The sequence below is a fragment of the Pelophylax lessonae genome, assembly GCF_965119305.1.
Source record: "Pelophylax lessonae genome assembly, chromosome: 2".
NCBI lineage: Eukaryota > Metazoa > Chordata > Amphibia > Anura > Ranidae > Pelophylax > Pelophylax lessonae.
The window spans coordinates 386,247,382-386,262,062 of record NC_138769.1 but is presented as its reverse complement, the minus strand read 5'-3'; the positions used below and the strand labels follow the sequence as shown (position 1 = coordinate 386,262,062).

General features: G+C 44.9%; 1 protein-coding gene across 2 annotated transcripts in view; it reads right to left on the bottom strand.

The window, feature by feature from the left end:
• Window positions 1–11,024, bottom strand: part of LOC309547738 (ras GTPase-activating protein 4-like) — a 227,785-nt gene extending 216,761 nt beyond the window's left edge. For both annotated transcript variants that reach the window (XM_082247716.1, XM_082247715.1), the window contains exon 1: window positions 10,748–11,024. Coding sequence is in view for 1 of the 2 variants with exons in the window: in XM_082247715.1 (XP_082103841.1) it covers window positions 10,748–10,812 (65 nt within the window). In the remaining variant the exon portion in view is untranslated. The remainder of the gene's footprint in view (window positions 1–10,747) is intronic.
• Between the last annotated feature and the right edge of the window lie 3,657 nt (window positions 11,025–14,681).

The window sequence follows — 14,681 nt, the reverse complement described above, 5'->3', positions numbered from 1 at the left end:
TGATAACTGTGCCACAGGGAAGAGTCTCACAGATGCACAAAAAACTCATGACAAGCGAATGAAACAATTTCACTCTGTATGCTTTTTCTGTAAGATATGCAATTGCGTATCTTACAGAGGAACTTAAAATATTTAAAGCCAAACTCCACGGGTAAACTGCTTGTTTTTTCCAGGAGAGAGAAGAAAGCTGTATACTCAACTGATCCTTTGTTCCAATGGCACACAGTGCTCTTCCATGATCCAGCGTTCGACTGGAGCACGACTGTTCCTGACGTCCTCATGTCCAGAGCAGGTCTATGTACGTGTTGACATCAGTAACAGTCCACTGGACAAGACTGCTAGATCACATGGGCTTTTGCAGTAGCCACAGGGACCAGTCTTGTGTGAGGAGGATCTGAGAAATAGGTAAGCATATCTGTGATCTCCAATACCCTAGGCAAAAACGAGCAGTTAACTCATGCAGTGCAGACACAGCCCCACTGCATGGGAAAAATTTTTAGGGAGGCTTTATCACTTGCCACTAAATCACGTACCTGTATGTCATTTTGCTCAAGTGGCATCAACAGGCATCACCCCCGAACCGTTTTTCACAGCCAACGGTCGGCTTTCTTGTAATGACAACCGATGCGGCTAGGTAGCAGCTCAGCTGTTATTACAAGCAGCGGCAGGGGACATTCCCCCCTTCTAAAGCCTTCCACGGCTCGCCCAGGCTCTCCCGTCCCATCGGGAGGCCCAAGCCACCAGCCGACATGTCTGCCAGCTGCACGGAGACCAAAATAAAGCCAGAATAGGCTTTGATCAGGTATCCGATGTAGTAACCTGGAAGCAATGTCACTTCCGGTTCACCATTGCAGCCAACGGCGCCAGTTTTTAAAAAATCGAAAGTATTCAAAAACACAGATCTTAGCGTTTTGAATACTTTCAAGTGCAGAAGAGGGGTTTGGGGCCTTTTAAACCCCAGATCCCTCCATAAAGAGTACCTGTCACTGCCCATTAATGTCACAAGGGATGTTTACATTTCTTGTGACAGCAATAAAAGTGATCACATTTTTTTTTTTAAATGTTTTTTTAAAGCACCCCATCCCTCTGTGCTCGTGGCCCAAAGAAAACACATATGTAAGTTGCACCCGCAAATGTAAACAGTGTTCAAACCACACAGGTGAGGTATCGCCGCTATTGTTAGAGTGAGAACAATAATTCTAGTGCAAGACCTCCTCTGTAACTCTAAACAGGTAACCAATAAAAATTTTTAAAGCCTCACCTATGGAGATTTTTAAGTACCCTAGTTTGTCGCCAATCCATGAGTCTGCTCAATTTTTAAGCGTAACATGTTAGCTATCTATTAACTCAGCATAACATCATCTTTCACATTATACAAAAAAATTGGGCTAACTTTACTGTTTATTTTTTTAAATGTATTGAAGTGTATTTTTTCCCAAAACAATTGCATTTGAAAGACCGCTGCACAAATTCAGGGTGACATAAAATATTGCAATGGCCGCCATTTTATTCTCTAGGTCTCTGCTAAATATATATATAGATACAGTATATATAATGTTTTGGGGGTTCTAAGTAATTTTCTAGCAAAAAAATACTGATTTTAACTTGTGAGCAACAAATAGCAGAAATAGGCGGCCTGGTCTTCAAGTAAACCAGCAACTGTTGAGACAATGAACACTATGGTCAAGAGTATGTAATGTACAACACAAAATCACATAACAGAAGTCTGTAGTCAGGAGTAAAAGCTCCCTTTAATTGATGGTCAGTGGGGATAGTAGTAAGAGCCCCTTGAAAACACTGGTGATCAGGGCACCCTAAAATGTTGGTAGTCAGTAGGGAGTGTCCCCTTAAAAGGTAGTGGTCAATGCTCAGTGGCCTAAATGGTGGTGGACAGTACCCCTACAATATTGGTGTTCAGCAATCAGTGCCTTCTGGAGCGTTGGTGGTCTGTGGGCTCAATTCATGAAAGAATATCTCATGAGGTAATTGAATCACGTGACACATTTTCTCCATTTTTTTATGAGAAGCTATAAATATCGAATCCCGATCACCTCATGAGGTATTTACCTCCCAAACCAAAAACATGAGGTAAGTAACTCCTAAAACTGTGTTAAAGTCAATTCACTGAAGGGAACAAATAAATAAATGCATGCGGTAATTAAGTAGTGGTCCAGCCATGAGGTATTTAAGTAGTGATGCACCGAAATTTCGGCAACCGGAAGAGCTTATTCCATTTCGGCCGAAAATGGGTTAAAGATGCCGATATTAAAGATGGCAGCCGCGGGCGCAGCGCAGGTTTCAAAAGACCCGCCTCCCAGTGATGTCACTACTACTACGATGTGCATGAATGAACAAAAACCCCGGGCGGGCGGGTGAGCGGACGCTAATAGCTATAACTATGTGAGCGCTTCACTTCCCTATCAGGCGGGTATCTCCACTGACAGGGAAGTCAAGCGCTCACATAGTTATAGCTATTAGCAGCAGCTCGCCCGCCCGCCCGGTGTGTTAGTTCATTCATGCACAGATTGTAGTAGTAGTGACATCACAGGGAGGCAGGCCGCCGGCCAGAGGCGCGTCTTTTGAAAGGAAGGACACCGGAGGCGCAGAGTGACAGTAAGAGATTGCATCCTTGGGATGGGGAGGGACACTGAGACAGGGGGGGGTGGACGCTGAGGCAGGGGGGAGAGGGTGTACTGCCTGGAAGCTGAGGCGAGCTTACCAATGGTATTAGTATTATGCAGCATGAAGGGGGTTAATGTATTGCCACTGCTGGTCACTGATGCATTAGTGACCAACCAGTGGCAGTTAATTAACCCCTTTGTGCTGCATTAATGCAACCAGTATCAGTGCAACCAGTGTTAATTAACACTGATACTGGTTGCACTAATGCAGCACAAAGGGGTTAATTAACTGCCACTGGTTGGTCACTAATGCATCAGTGACCAGCAGTGGCAATACATTAACCCCCTCATGCTGCATAATACAAATACCATTGGTAATTAAATTAACCACTTGCCAACCCGTCACAGTACATATACAGTACATACACTGTGACAGGGTGGCAGCGACAAGTGTACGCCTGCCTGTTTTTGGTGTATGCCCCTCTTCTATCTATTTTAAAATTATTTGGGGGGAAAAGTCATTTTCGGTTTCGGTTTTCGGCCAAGGGCATCCTGCATTTTCGGTTTCGGCCCAGAATTTTCATTTCGGTGCATCCCTATATTTAAGAAATGTAAAAATACAATAGCTGATTTGGAGGAGTCTCTACTGTTTGGATCAGTTTCTCAACAGTAATGCATAGAAACCTAAAGATTAAAAACACAGAATCATCGGGGCTGATTTACCTACCGTATAACTAAAGGCAAAACTATGTTTTTTAGTTATGGATAAAGTGTAGATGGATTAGAACCCCTGTTTTTTTTATTGCTGTCTGTGCCCCTGTTAGGGAGATTCTTCCGCTCTATTTGCCCTGTTTACCATTATCATCAAAGGTGAACAAAAGTAAAAGAAACCCCAAATTTTGGGTTGTCCCAAGAAAATAGAGGGAAAATCTCGACGCTTTCAACCGTCGGTTACTAGTTGTCAAGTTCCAGTGTTCAGGAGAGGTTTTCAAACTTCCGTGTACATGAAGCCTTAAAATGTAACATTTACAAAGATATTTTGTAGTTACTTAATTTAACTTGGTTGCTTTTGATACGCCATTAAAGCAGCTTCCCTTTGACTGCTATTCTATTTACCATTTTTCTTTTGTATTAATGCATATACTGTCCCCATTCACACTTGTGCAACCTAAAAATTGTGTGTTTTCCTTTGGGACTTTACTGTACGACAGGATGCGACTTAGATGTGATTTTGATGGGACTTTGGATGAGTGTGACTTTGTCGCACACAATTTGCATGTATATCATTCAAGTGCGACTTTCATGCGACTTTTGAGGGCTTACATTGAAGTCTATGGCCCTCAAGTCGCATGAAAGTCGAATCAAAGTAGTGCAGGAACTTTAGGTCGCACAGATATAAAAAGGTACCTATGGGGTAACTTGGGGTGCAACTTGTCATGTGACTTGGGGTTCCAAAGTCACATGGCAAGTCTCACAAGTGTGAATCGGGGCCTAAGTGAGTAAGTGTAAACAATTTTACCTCTATATTAGCACTAAAAACTGACAGGGATTCTAATCCTTCTCCACTGCTTATCATGTCATGAGATAAAATACCACATGGTAAAATAGTAAAATACCTTACAATTTGATGAAATAACCCATGCTTTATTTTAATAGCGTTTTTGGGAATTGCAAAAACATGTGTGAAAAAATCTCTGAGTTATTTTATCTAAGATTTTAAGAGTAAAATAACTCTTTGTGAATTGAGCCCAATGCCCCATGCAGCATTTGTGGACAGGGCCCTCTGCAGTATGGTGGCCAGTATCCTCTGCAGTATAGGTGATCAGTGGTATCTGCCTCCTTCATCACAGCTCTATTCATGGGTGGACAATGGGAGCTTAGAAACACAAATCATTGGTGCTCATTTTTAAAGATTGTTTAAAAAATGATCTGTAAAATATATTGTAACAATGAGAAACAGTTAGTGGCAGGAACTCAGAACAGTTAGAATTATTCTGGGCAAAAGAGGTTTTGCTAGACCCGGGCACCAGGCAGTAAAGTTGGATCCTGTGCCCCAGGTACCAGGGTCTTGCAATATCTATGCTGTGTAGAGCTGGGGTTCTTAATCTTTGTATAATTACAGACCCACAACGGATTGCCCAAAATGTCCCCATAAAACCTCAACTAGACTGTCAAAATTATCATCTTCGGTTTTATTAGGAACCTGTATGACTTTAAAGATGTCAATAGCTTGGTTTTACTTTACATATGTACACCTAGGAAAGGAACAGCTAAAAGAAAATCATAATGATTTTATGATATTGATTTGAGGGATGCACCCATGTATTGGCCGCCAAAAATTACCAGCCCAAATAGGGTTATCAGCATTTTGCCAATAGGAAAAAAAAAAGTGCCGATAATGTCATGCTGCGTCTCATTGACTTCAATGCAAATTCATGTCCCATTGACCTCAATGAAATTGACTTAATTGCAAAAACACCCCCTATTGACTTCAATACAAACTCGCGTCTCATTGACTTAAAAGCAAAAAATCCAGCCACAACAATTTAAAAAAACATTTTTAAAAACTGTCCATTTCGGTTTTGGGCTTCAGCCAAGTGCATCCTGAATTTTTGGTTTCGGATTCGGCACCAGAATTTTGATTTCAATGCACCACTAATTTATTTATATAAAAATGTCAAATCAAGTACCCAAGTTAGCTTCAACTATTGAGATTTTTTTTATTTGCTGTTTTTGTACAATCCAAACAATTAATTGAGATACTTCTGAAGTTGAGATTTCTCTACTTTGATATCAGATTTAATAATACAATGAATCATGTTTCCATTTACATTTTACAGAGATCCCATATCCCATTATTTGGACAATGTGGGCTATGTGGGACTTTAAGTGAGACACCGGCAGGTATGCCCAGCGTCTCCATCCCTGTATCGGAAAAAACAAATTGAAAAGGATTAAAAGAGGTGCATGGTGCAGCTCTTTTTTTTAAATCCTTTTCAATTTGTTATATCCCATTATTTGGTCCCTGTATCCCAAAGGCGTTTGGATTATGAAGCCCTTGTTATAGGGGATACAAAACAGCCTGAGATGGTACAGGAGATTGCCCATAAACCCAGTGAATGTAATGCTGCTACAACCATAAACTGAGTGAGGGATTGTCAGAATGGAATCAGTGGATTATGATTCATCTTTGATATCTGCCTACAGATAGCCTATACATGCTTACACATAAAGGGAAATGATTGCCAACTGACTGCCAATCAGGTACAGATTTTTGTTTGAACAATATGCCCATATTCGTGAGAGCGGTGGTCATTTTCATTGTTAAGTCCCACATACAGTATCTCACAAAACTGAGTACACCCCTCACATTTTTGTAAATATTTTATTATATCTTTTCATGTGACAACACTGAAGAAATGACACTTTGCTGCAATGTAAAGTAGTGAGTGTACAGCTTGTATAACAGTGTAAATTTGATGTCCCCTCAAAATAACTCAACACACAGCCATTAATAGCTAAACCACTGGCAACAAAAGTGAGTACACCCCTAAGTGAAAATGTCCAAATTGGGCCCAAAGTGTAAATATTTTGTGTGGCCACCATTATTTTCTAGCACTGCCTTAACTCTCTTGGGCATGGAGTTCACCAGAGCTTCACAGGTTGCCACTGGTGTCCTCTTCCACTCCTCCCTGATGATATCACAGAGCTGGTGGATGTTAGAGACCTTCACCTTCCGTTTGAAGATGCCCCACAGATGCTCAATAGGGTTTAGGTCTGGAGACATGCTTGGCCAGTCCATCATCTTTACCCTCAGCTTCTTTAGCAAGGCAGTGGTCGTCTTGGAGGTGTGTTTTGGGGTTGTTATCATGTTGGAATATTGCCCTGCGGCCCAGTCTCTGAAGGGAGGGGATCATGCTCTGCTTCAGTATGTCACAATACATGTTGGCATTCATGGTTCCCTCAATGAGCTGTAGCTCCCCAGTGCCGGCAGCACTCATGATCTCATCAGACCACAGGACATGATTCCTGTAATCCATATTCTTAGTCTGCTTGTCTTCAGCAAACTGTTTTCGGGCTTCCTTATGCATCATCTTTAGAAGAGGTTTCCTTCTGGGACAACATCCATGCAGACCAATTTAATGCAGCGTGGTCTGAGCACTGACAGACTGACCCCCCCCCACCCCTTCAACCTCTGCAGCATTGCTGGCAGCACTCATACGTCTATTTCCCAAAGACAACCTCTGAATATGATGCTGAGCACATGCACTCAACTTCTTTGGACGACCATGGCAAGGCCTGTTCTGAATGGATCCTGTCCTGTTAAACCGCTGTATGGTCTTGGCCCCCTGTGCTGCAGCTCTGTTTCAGGATCTTGGCAATCTTCTTATAGTCTAGGCCATCTTTATGTAGAGCGATGATTCTTTTTTTTAGATCCTCTGAGAGTTCTTTGCCATGAGATGCCATGTTGAACTTCCAGTGACCAGTGTGAGAGAGCGAGAGCGATAACACCAAATTTAACACACCTGCTCCCCGTTCACACCTGAGACCTTGTAACACTAATGAGTCACATGACACCGGGGAGGGAAATTTGGACATTTTCACTTAGGCGTGTACTCACTTTGAGGGGACAGCAAATTTACACTGGTATACAAGCTGTACATACACTACTTTACATAGCAAAAGTATCATTTCTTCAGTATTGTCACATGAAAAGATATAATAAAATATTTACAAAAATGTGAGGGGTGCTTACTTTTGTGAGATACTGGATGTACAGCAAGTTAGTTAGCATGTAGTCTTTTCCTGCAATCACTGTGCATTTTAAGGGTACATTTATAAAGACCAGAAGAATCCACCTTCTGGGCAGCAACAGGCACAGCATTTACATAACAGCAAATGTTTCAGCTAACCCTGTGAGTGTTAGGCTCCATGCACACTGGGTGTAAAAAAAACTCCAGTTCCCTTGGCAGAAAAAAACGCTCATAGAGAATATGTATTTGCTTTTGGGTTTAATACCCCTTTGAGGTACGTTTCCTATTGAGTGTTCCTTGCACACAAATACATATGATGATAACACCAGCACACATAGTACAATATCTATTTTCCCATACAAGGATGAGGTAAACAATGCTTCCAGATGATCTCCTTGACATTGTCATTTGGGTGGCCATTATTCATTGGAATATAATTTGCCAAGCTAGCAAACTGCTAGAGGTAATACCCTAATCTTAATTGAAATCTTACATTTCAGATGAGATGCTAAAATCTCCAATGCTTCATATGTTTGATTTGCATAATTGTTGATATGGCACGAGCTAACACATCATGAAATCTAAGCTGTCAGGATCTGAACCAACAGATTCATGTTCTGGGTATAGGTGCCTTTTAAAATCCAATGTCATGTATGTCACTAGACGGCTTATGTGACAGGACGGCTTCCATGGGTAGACAGCTCCTGCAATTTCACAGCCCAAGGCAAAGATTGCCGTCTAGAGACAACTACTACTGCAGCAGCACTTGGCTGCTTACCTGTAGCGGGACTGAATGTCTGGATTTATAGGGGCTCGTGTAACACAGACGTAATGAAATATGGATATCTAAGCATGATCCTTCTGGCAGGAATATTCCGTGTAAAATGCCTCTGTTTAGAGCATTTTTTTACCGGTGTGCAGTATGAAGGCTGCGGTGCTGAGCACATCGCACGGAAACCTTTCTTCTTTCTTGATTTTCAAAGAAATGTTATTAAGTGACATTTCATTCAGTCCTAACAGCCCCAGTGTGATGCGTTTGATTGCGTTGTGCTACTTTTTCCAGTGCACACTGCTGCAGCGCAGAGATGTGAACTGATGTAATAGGAAACTAAGTGTTTGCCCTGTCTTTGCATGTGGACTGCGCTCTGCAAGGCTGACAAGCGCAATACTAACGCACCTGGCGTAAATGAGCGTCTGCCAAAATAATTCTTTCCTTCCTTTAGATAATTACATAGTTACATAGTAGTTGAGGTTGAATAAAGACATCAGTCCATCCAGTTCAACCTGTACAGGTGTGTGTGTGTCAGTGGCTTGATCATTTCCAATAATCATAATGCAAACAGGAGTAAATGACGCTAAAATACGGATCGCATGGGCAGAATTTTCTATTTTGACCTTGTACATCGCAGTGCAAGATTAAAGAACGCAATGCAGTGCAAGATTACAGAGCGCAACACAGTGCAAGATTACAGAGCGCAATGCAGTGCAAGATAAAAGAGCATAGTGCAGCTCAAGATTAGATTGCAGCGCAAAATTACAGAGCTCAATGCAGCGCAAGATTACAGAGTGCAGAGCAAAATAACAGAGCTCAATGCAGCGCAAGATTACAGAGTGCAGAGCAAAATAACAGAGCTCAATGCAGCGCAAGATTACAGAGTGCAGAGCAAAATAACAGAGCTCAATGCAGCGCAAGATTATAGAGTGCAGAGCAAAATAACAGAGCTCAATGCAGCGCAAGATTACAGAGTGCAGAGCAAAATAACAGAGCTCAATGCAGCGCAAGATTACAGAGTGCAATGCAGCTCAGGATTGCAGAGCGCAATGCATTTTGAGATTACAGAGCGCAATGCTGCGCAAGATTTCAGAGCGCAATGCAGAGCAAGATTACAGACTGTAACACAGCTCAAGATTGCAGAGCGCAATACAGTGCAAGATTACAGAGTGAAAAGCAATGCAAGATTACAGAGTGCAGTGCAGCACAAGATTACAAAGTGCAGCACAATGCAAGACTACAGAGCGCAACGCAGCGCAAGACTACAGAGCACAACGCAATATTACAGAGCGCAATGCACTGCAAGATTACAGAGCGCAACACAGCACAAGATTACAGAGTGCAACACACAGCAAGATTACAGAGCGCAACGCACAGCAATATTACAGAGCGCAACGCACAGCAATATTACAGAGCGCAACGCACAGCAATATTACAGAGCGCAACGCACAGCAAGATTACAGAGCACAGTGCTGCTCAAGATTACAGAGAGCAATGCATTTTGAGATTACAGAGCGCAATGCTGCGCAAGATTTCAGAGCGCAATGCAGAGCAAGATTACAGACTGTAACACAAATCAAGATTGCAGAGCGCAATACAGTGCAAGATTACAGAGTGCAACGTAGTTTGAGATTACAGAGCGCAATGCAGTTTGAGATTACAGAGCACAATGCAGTTTGAAACTACAGAGCGCAACGCAGCGCAAGACTACAGAGCGCAATGCACTGCATGATTACAGAGCGCAACACAGCACAAGATACAGAGTGCAACGCACAGCAATATTACAGAGCACAGTGCAGCACAAGATTACAGAGTGCAATGCAGCACAAGATTACAGGACGCAATGCAGCGCGAGAATACAGAGTGCAATGCACTGCAAGATTACAGAGCGCAAAACAGCGCAAGATTACAGAGAGCAACGCACAGCAAGATTACAGAGCGCAACGCACAGCAAGATTACAGAGCACAACGCACAGCAAGATTACAGAGCGCAACGCACAGCAAGATTACAGAGCGCAACGCACAGCATGATTACAGAGCGCAACGCACAGCAAGATTACAGAGCGCAACGCACAGCAAGATTACAGAGCGCAACGCAGCACAAGATTGCAGAGCGCAATGCAGCGCGAGAATACAGAGCATAACGCAATGCAAGATTACAGAGCGCAAAGCTGAGCAAGATTACAGAGCGCAACGCAGCGCAAGTATACAGAGCGCAATGTAGTGCAAGATTGCAGAGCTAATTCAACTGTGTGCATAGATTTATCTAAACAAATATGGTGCGTAAAATAAGTATAGGCTGTACGGATGTGAACGCAGTATTTTTTACCCCCGTGCGCACGCCTTGTGATTGATAGGAGACTGGGTGCCTAATTCATGCCATTTGGCTGCCATTATCCAGGAGGGAAATAATTGGAATGCTCTGACTTTGTGATGTGCTCAGCTGATATGACATGTAGAGGTGACAATGACATTTTGGTAATAAAGTTGTGTCTGTGATGATGAGGATTGCAGGTCACCAATGTCCCAGCATAGGACGGAGTGCAGGCTGACAGATGTGCACAGAACAATACACATGTGCCCCCTCTCCCCTGACTTACATGTCCTTGGCCGGTAAGTTCTTCCCTTCCACTATCCGGATAAATAGAGAACTCCTTCTCGCCATGGCTGAGCACACAGACAGGGATGGCTCTCCTCTCCTCTCCCAGTGCTCGGCAGGCTGTGCACCCAGCGCTGTGTGTGGCAGGTGCTCGTAGCTGGGAACAAATAAGAATCACATCGCCGCCAGTAGCTGGAGGAGAGCGGGGAAGGCGTGGCTAGGAAAGTGCCCACCGACCTTTTGTAGCCCGGAGTGTGAATATAGAGCGGAGTCCCGGGCTGAGGGGCGGCACTGAGTGACGTAAACATAACTTCTGTTATATATACACAGCCCCTTCTATACCCACTATGTGCTAGGCTGACGTCACGGAAATTACCTTTTCCACTCAACACACAGCATCACATGCATTGGCTTCACTGCCCTTTGCCCTGAGGTAACCTAACATGCCTCGACTTTGAGGGGAAAAATTGATATTTTCATTTGTATTTTAACTCAGAAAAGTCCCTTCTATTGTCCTCAGCCTCTTCCAAATCTACAAATTCCTTTTTATGTTTTGTTTTGCTACTGTAAAATGTATGTAGGAACATAGACACTCTTGCTTGCTCCTGAGAGGGACTATAGGCTGGACAATCAACTATGGACTGTGGCCGTTCGACTAGGAACTATAGACTAGGGACCGTGGCCTATGGACTGTAGCCATTGGACTAGGAACTCTGGACTAGGGACCCTGGAATGTGGACAATGGCCTATGGACTGTGGCCATTGGACTAGGAACTATGGACTAGGGACCCTGGCCTATGGACCGTGGCCTATGGACTGTGGCCGTTGGACTAGGAACTATAGACCAGGGACCCTGGCCTATGGACCGTGGCCTATGGACTGTGGCCATTGGACTAGGAACTATGGACTAGGGACCCTGGCCTATGGACCGTGGCCTATGGACCGTGGCCTATGGACTGTGGCTGTTGGACTAGTACCTATAGACTAGGGACCATGGACTGTGGACAATGGCCTATGGACTGTGGCCGTTGGACTAGGAACTATGGACTAGGGTCCGTGAACTACAGACAATGGCCTATGGACTGTGGCCATTGGACTAGGAACTATAGACTAGGGACCGTGACCTATGGACAATGGCCTATGGACTGTGGCTGTTGTACTAGTAACTATGGAGTAGGGTCTGTGGACTATGGACTGTGGCAGTTGGACTAGGAACTATAGACTAGGGACCGTGGCCTATGGACAATGGCCTATGGACTGTGGCAGTTGGACTAGGAACTATAGACTAGGGACCGTGGCCTGTGGACAATAGTCTATGGACTGTGGCTGTTGGACTAGGAACTATAGACTAGGGACCGTGGACTATGGACAATGGCCTATGGACTGTGGCCATTGGACTAGGAACTATGGACTAGGGACCTTGGCCTATGGACAATGGCCTATGGACTGTCGCCGTTTGACTAGGAACTATAGACTAGGGGCCATGGCCTATGGACTTAGGCAGTTGGACTAGGAACTATGGACTAGAGACCGTGACCTATGAACTGTGGCCGTTGGACTAGGAACTATGGACTAGAGACCGTGACCTATGGACTGTGGCCGTTGGACTAGGAACTATGGACTAGAGACCGTGACCTATGAACTGTGGCCGTTGGACTAGGAACTATGGACTAGAGACCGTGACCTATGGACTGTGGCCATTGGACAAGGAACTATGGACTAGGGACCTTGGCCTATGGACAATGGCCTATGGACTGTGGCCGTTGGACTAGGAACTATGGACTAGAGACCGTGACCTATGGACTGTGGCCATTGGACTAGGAACTATGGACTAGGGACCTTGGCCTATGGACAATGGCCTATGGACTGTGGCCGTTGGACTAGGAACTATAGACTAGGGGCCGTGGCCTATGGACAATGGCCTATGTACTGAGGCCGTTGGACTAGGAACTATAGACTAGGGACCGTGGACTATGGACAATGGCCAATGGACTGTGGCCGTTGGACTAGGATCTATGGACTAGAGACCGTGACCTATGGACTGTGGCCATTGGACTACGAACTATGGACCAGGGACTGTGGCCTATGGACAATGGCCTATGGACTATGGCCTTTGGACTAGGAACTATAGATTAGGGTCCATGGACTATGGACAATGGCCTATGGACTGCGGACAAAGGGCTATGGATTGTGGACATTGGGCCATAGCCCACAGTTAACACCTTTGGGACACAGTAACCCTTGAAACTCAATACAATGTATAAAAAACAGAATAAAGAAGTTCAACAATGTACAGTATAGTATATGTAATTCCCTAGACCAGTGTTCCCCAACCCCCGAGCCGCGGACCGGTACCGGTCCGGAGATGAAACGGTACAGGGCCGCCCGAGGAACTTTACATTATTTTACTGTGGCGGCCGGGGAGCAGAGCAGTGCACCCGAGCCGCCCATTGAGTGACAATAGCAAATGAAAATTCGCTATTGTCACACGGATCCTCCTCCTGGCCAATCAGGGAGCGGGTCCTCCCGCTTCCTGATTGGCCAAAAGGCAAACCCCATGCCATTGGCCGAGGAGGAGTCGGGAGGACTCGAGGAGATGCGGGGACTGAAGAGAAGCTGCCGTGAGGTAAGTGCATGGGTCTCGCGGGGGGATCGCTGGCATCTGCATTGAAAGGGGGAATGCTGGCATCTCTGCATTGATTCAGGGCATTGCTGTGGCACTCTGCATTGATTCGGGGCATTGCTGTGGCACTCTGCATTGATTGGGGGCAATGCTGTGGCACTCTGCATTGATTGGGGGCATTGCTGTGGCACTCTGCATTGATTGGGGGCATTGCTGTGTCGCTCTGCATTGATTGGGGGCATTGCTGTGGTACTCTGCATTGATTGGGGGCATTGCTGTGGCACTCTGCATTGATTGGGGGCATTTCTGTGGCACTCTGCATTGATTGGGGGCAATGCTGTGGCACTCTGCATTGATTGGGGGCATTGCTGTGGCACTGTGCATTGATTGGGGGCGCACTGTGGTCACTGGGCATTGATTGGGGGCATTGCTGTGGCACTGTGCATTGATTGGGGGCACACTGTGGTCACTGTGCATTGATTGGGGGCACACTGTGGTCACTGTGCATTGATTGGGGGCACAACATCTGTCCTTGATCATCTGCCACATCTGTCCATGATCATTTGACACATCTGTCCGTGATCATTTGCCGCTTCTGGAAGGGAACTTGATAGCAATTTATAAATACCTCAATGGTGATATCAACATAGAAAACAAAATATTCAGTCGCAAGGAATGCATGAGGACACAAGGCCATACAATGCGATTAGAGGAGAAGCGTTTTAACCTCAGGTTACGCAGTGGGTTCTTTACAGTAAGGGCTACTAGACTGTGGAATTATCTACCACAAATGGTAGTTACGGCAGGGATTATGGCTATTTTTAAAAGACTTTTGAAAGTACACCTCAAGGATCAAAACATTCTGGGGTATGGGAGGTGATTACGGCCACACACACAGGTGCATCTGTCCGTGATAATCTGCCACATCTGTCTGTGATCATCTGGCACACATCTGGCGCACATCATCTGCCGCATCTGCCAGTGATTATCTGGCGCATCTATGCGTCATAATCTGGCAGATCTGTCCATGATTATCTGGCACATCTGTCCGTGATCATCTGCCGCATTGGTCCATGATCATCTGCTGCATCTGTCCGTGATCATCTGCCGCATCGGTCCATGATCATCTGCTGCATCTGTCCGTGATCATCTGGCGCACATCAGCTGCCACATCTACCAGTGATCATCTGGCGCATCTGTCCGTGATCATTTGCTGCATTTGTCCGTAATATTCTGCCACATCTGTCCATGATCATCTGGTGCATATCATCTGCCACATCTGTCTGTGATCATCTGGCACACATCATCTGCC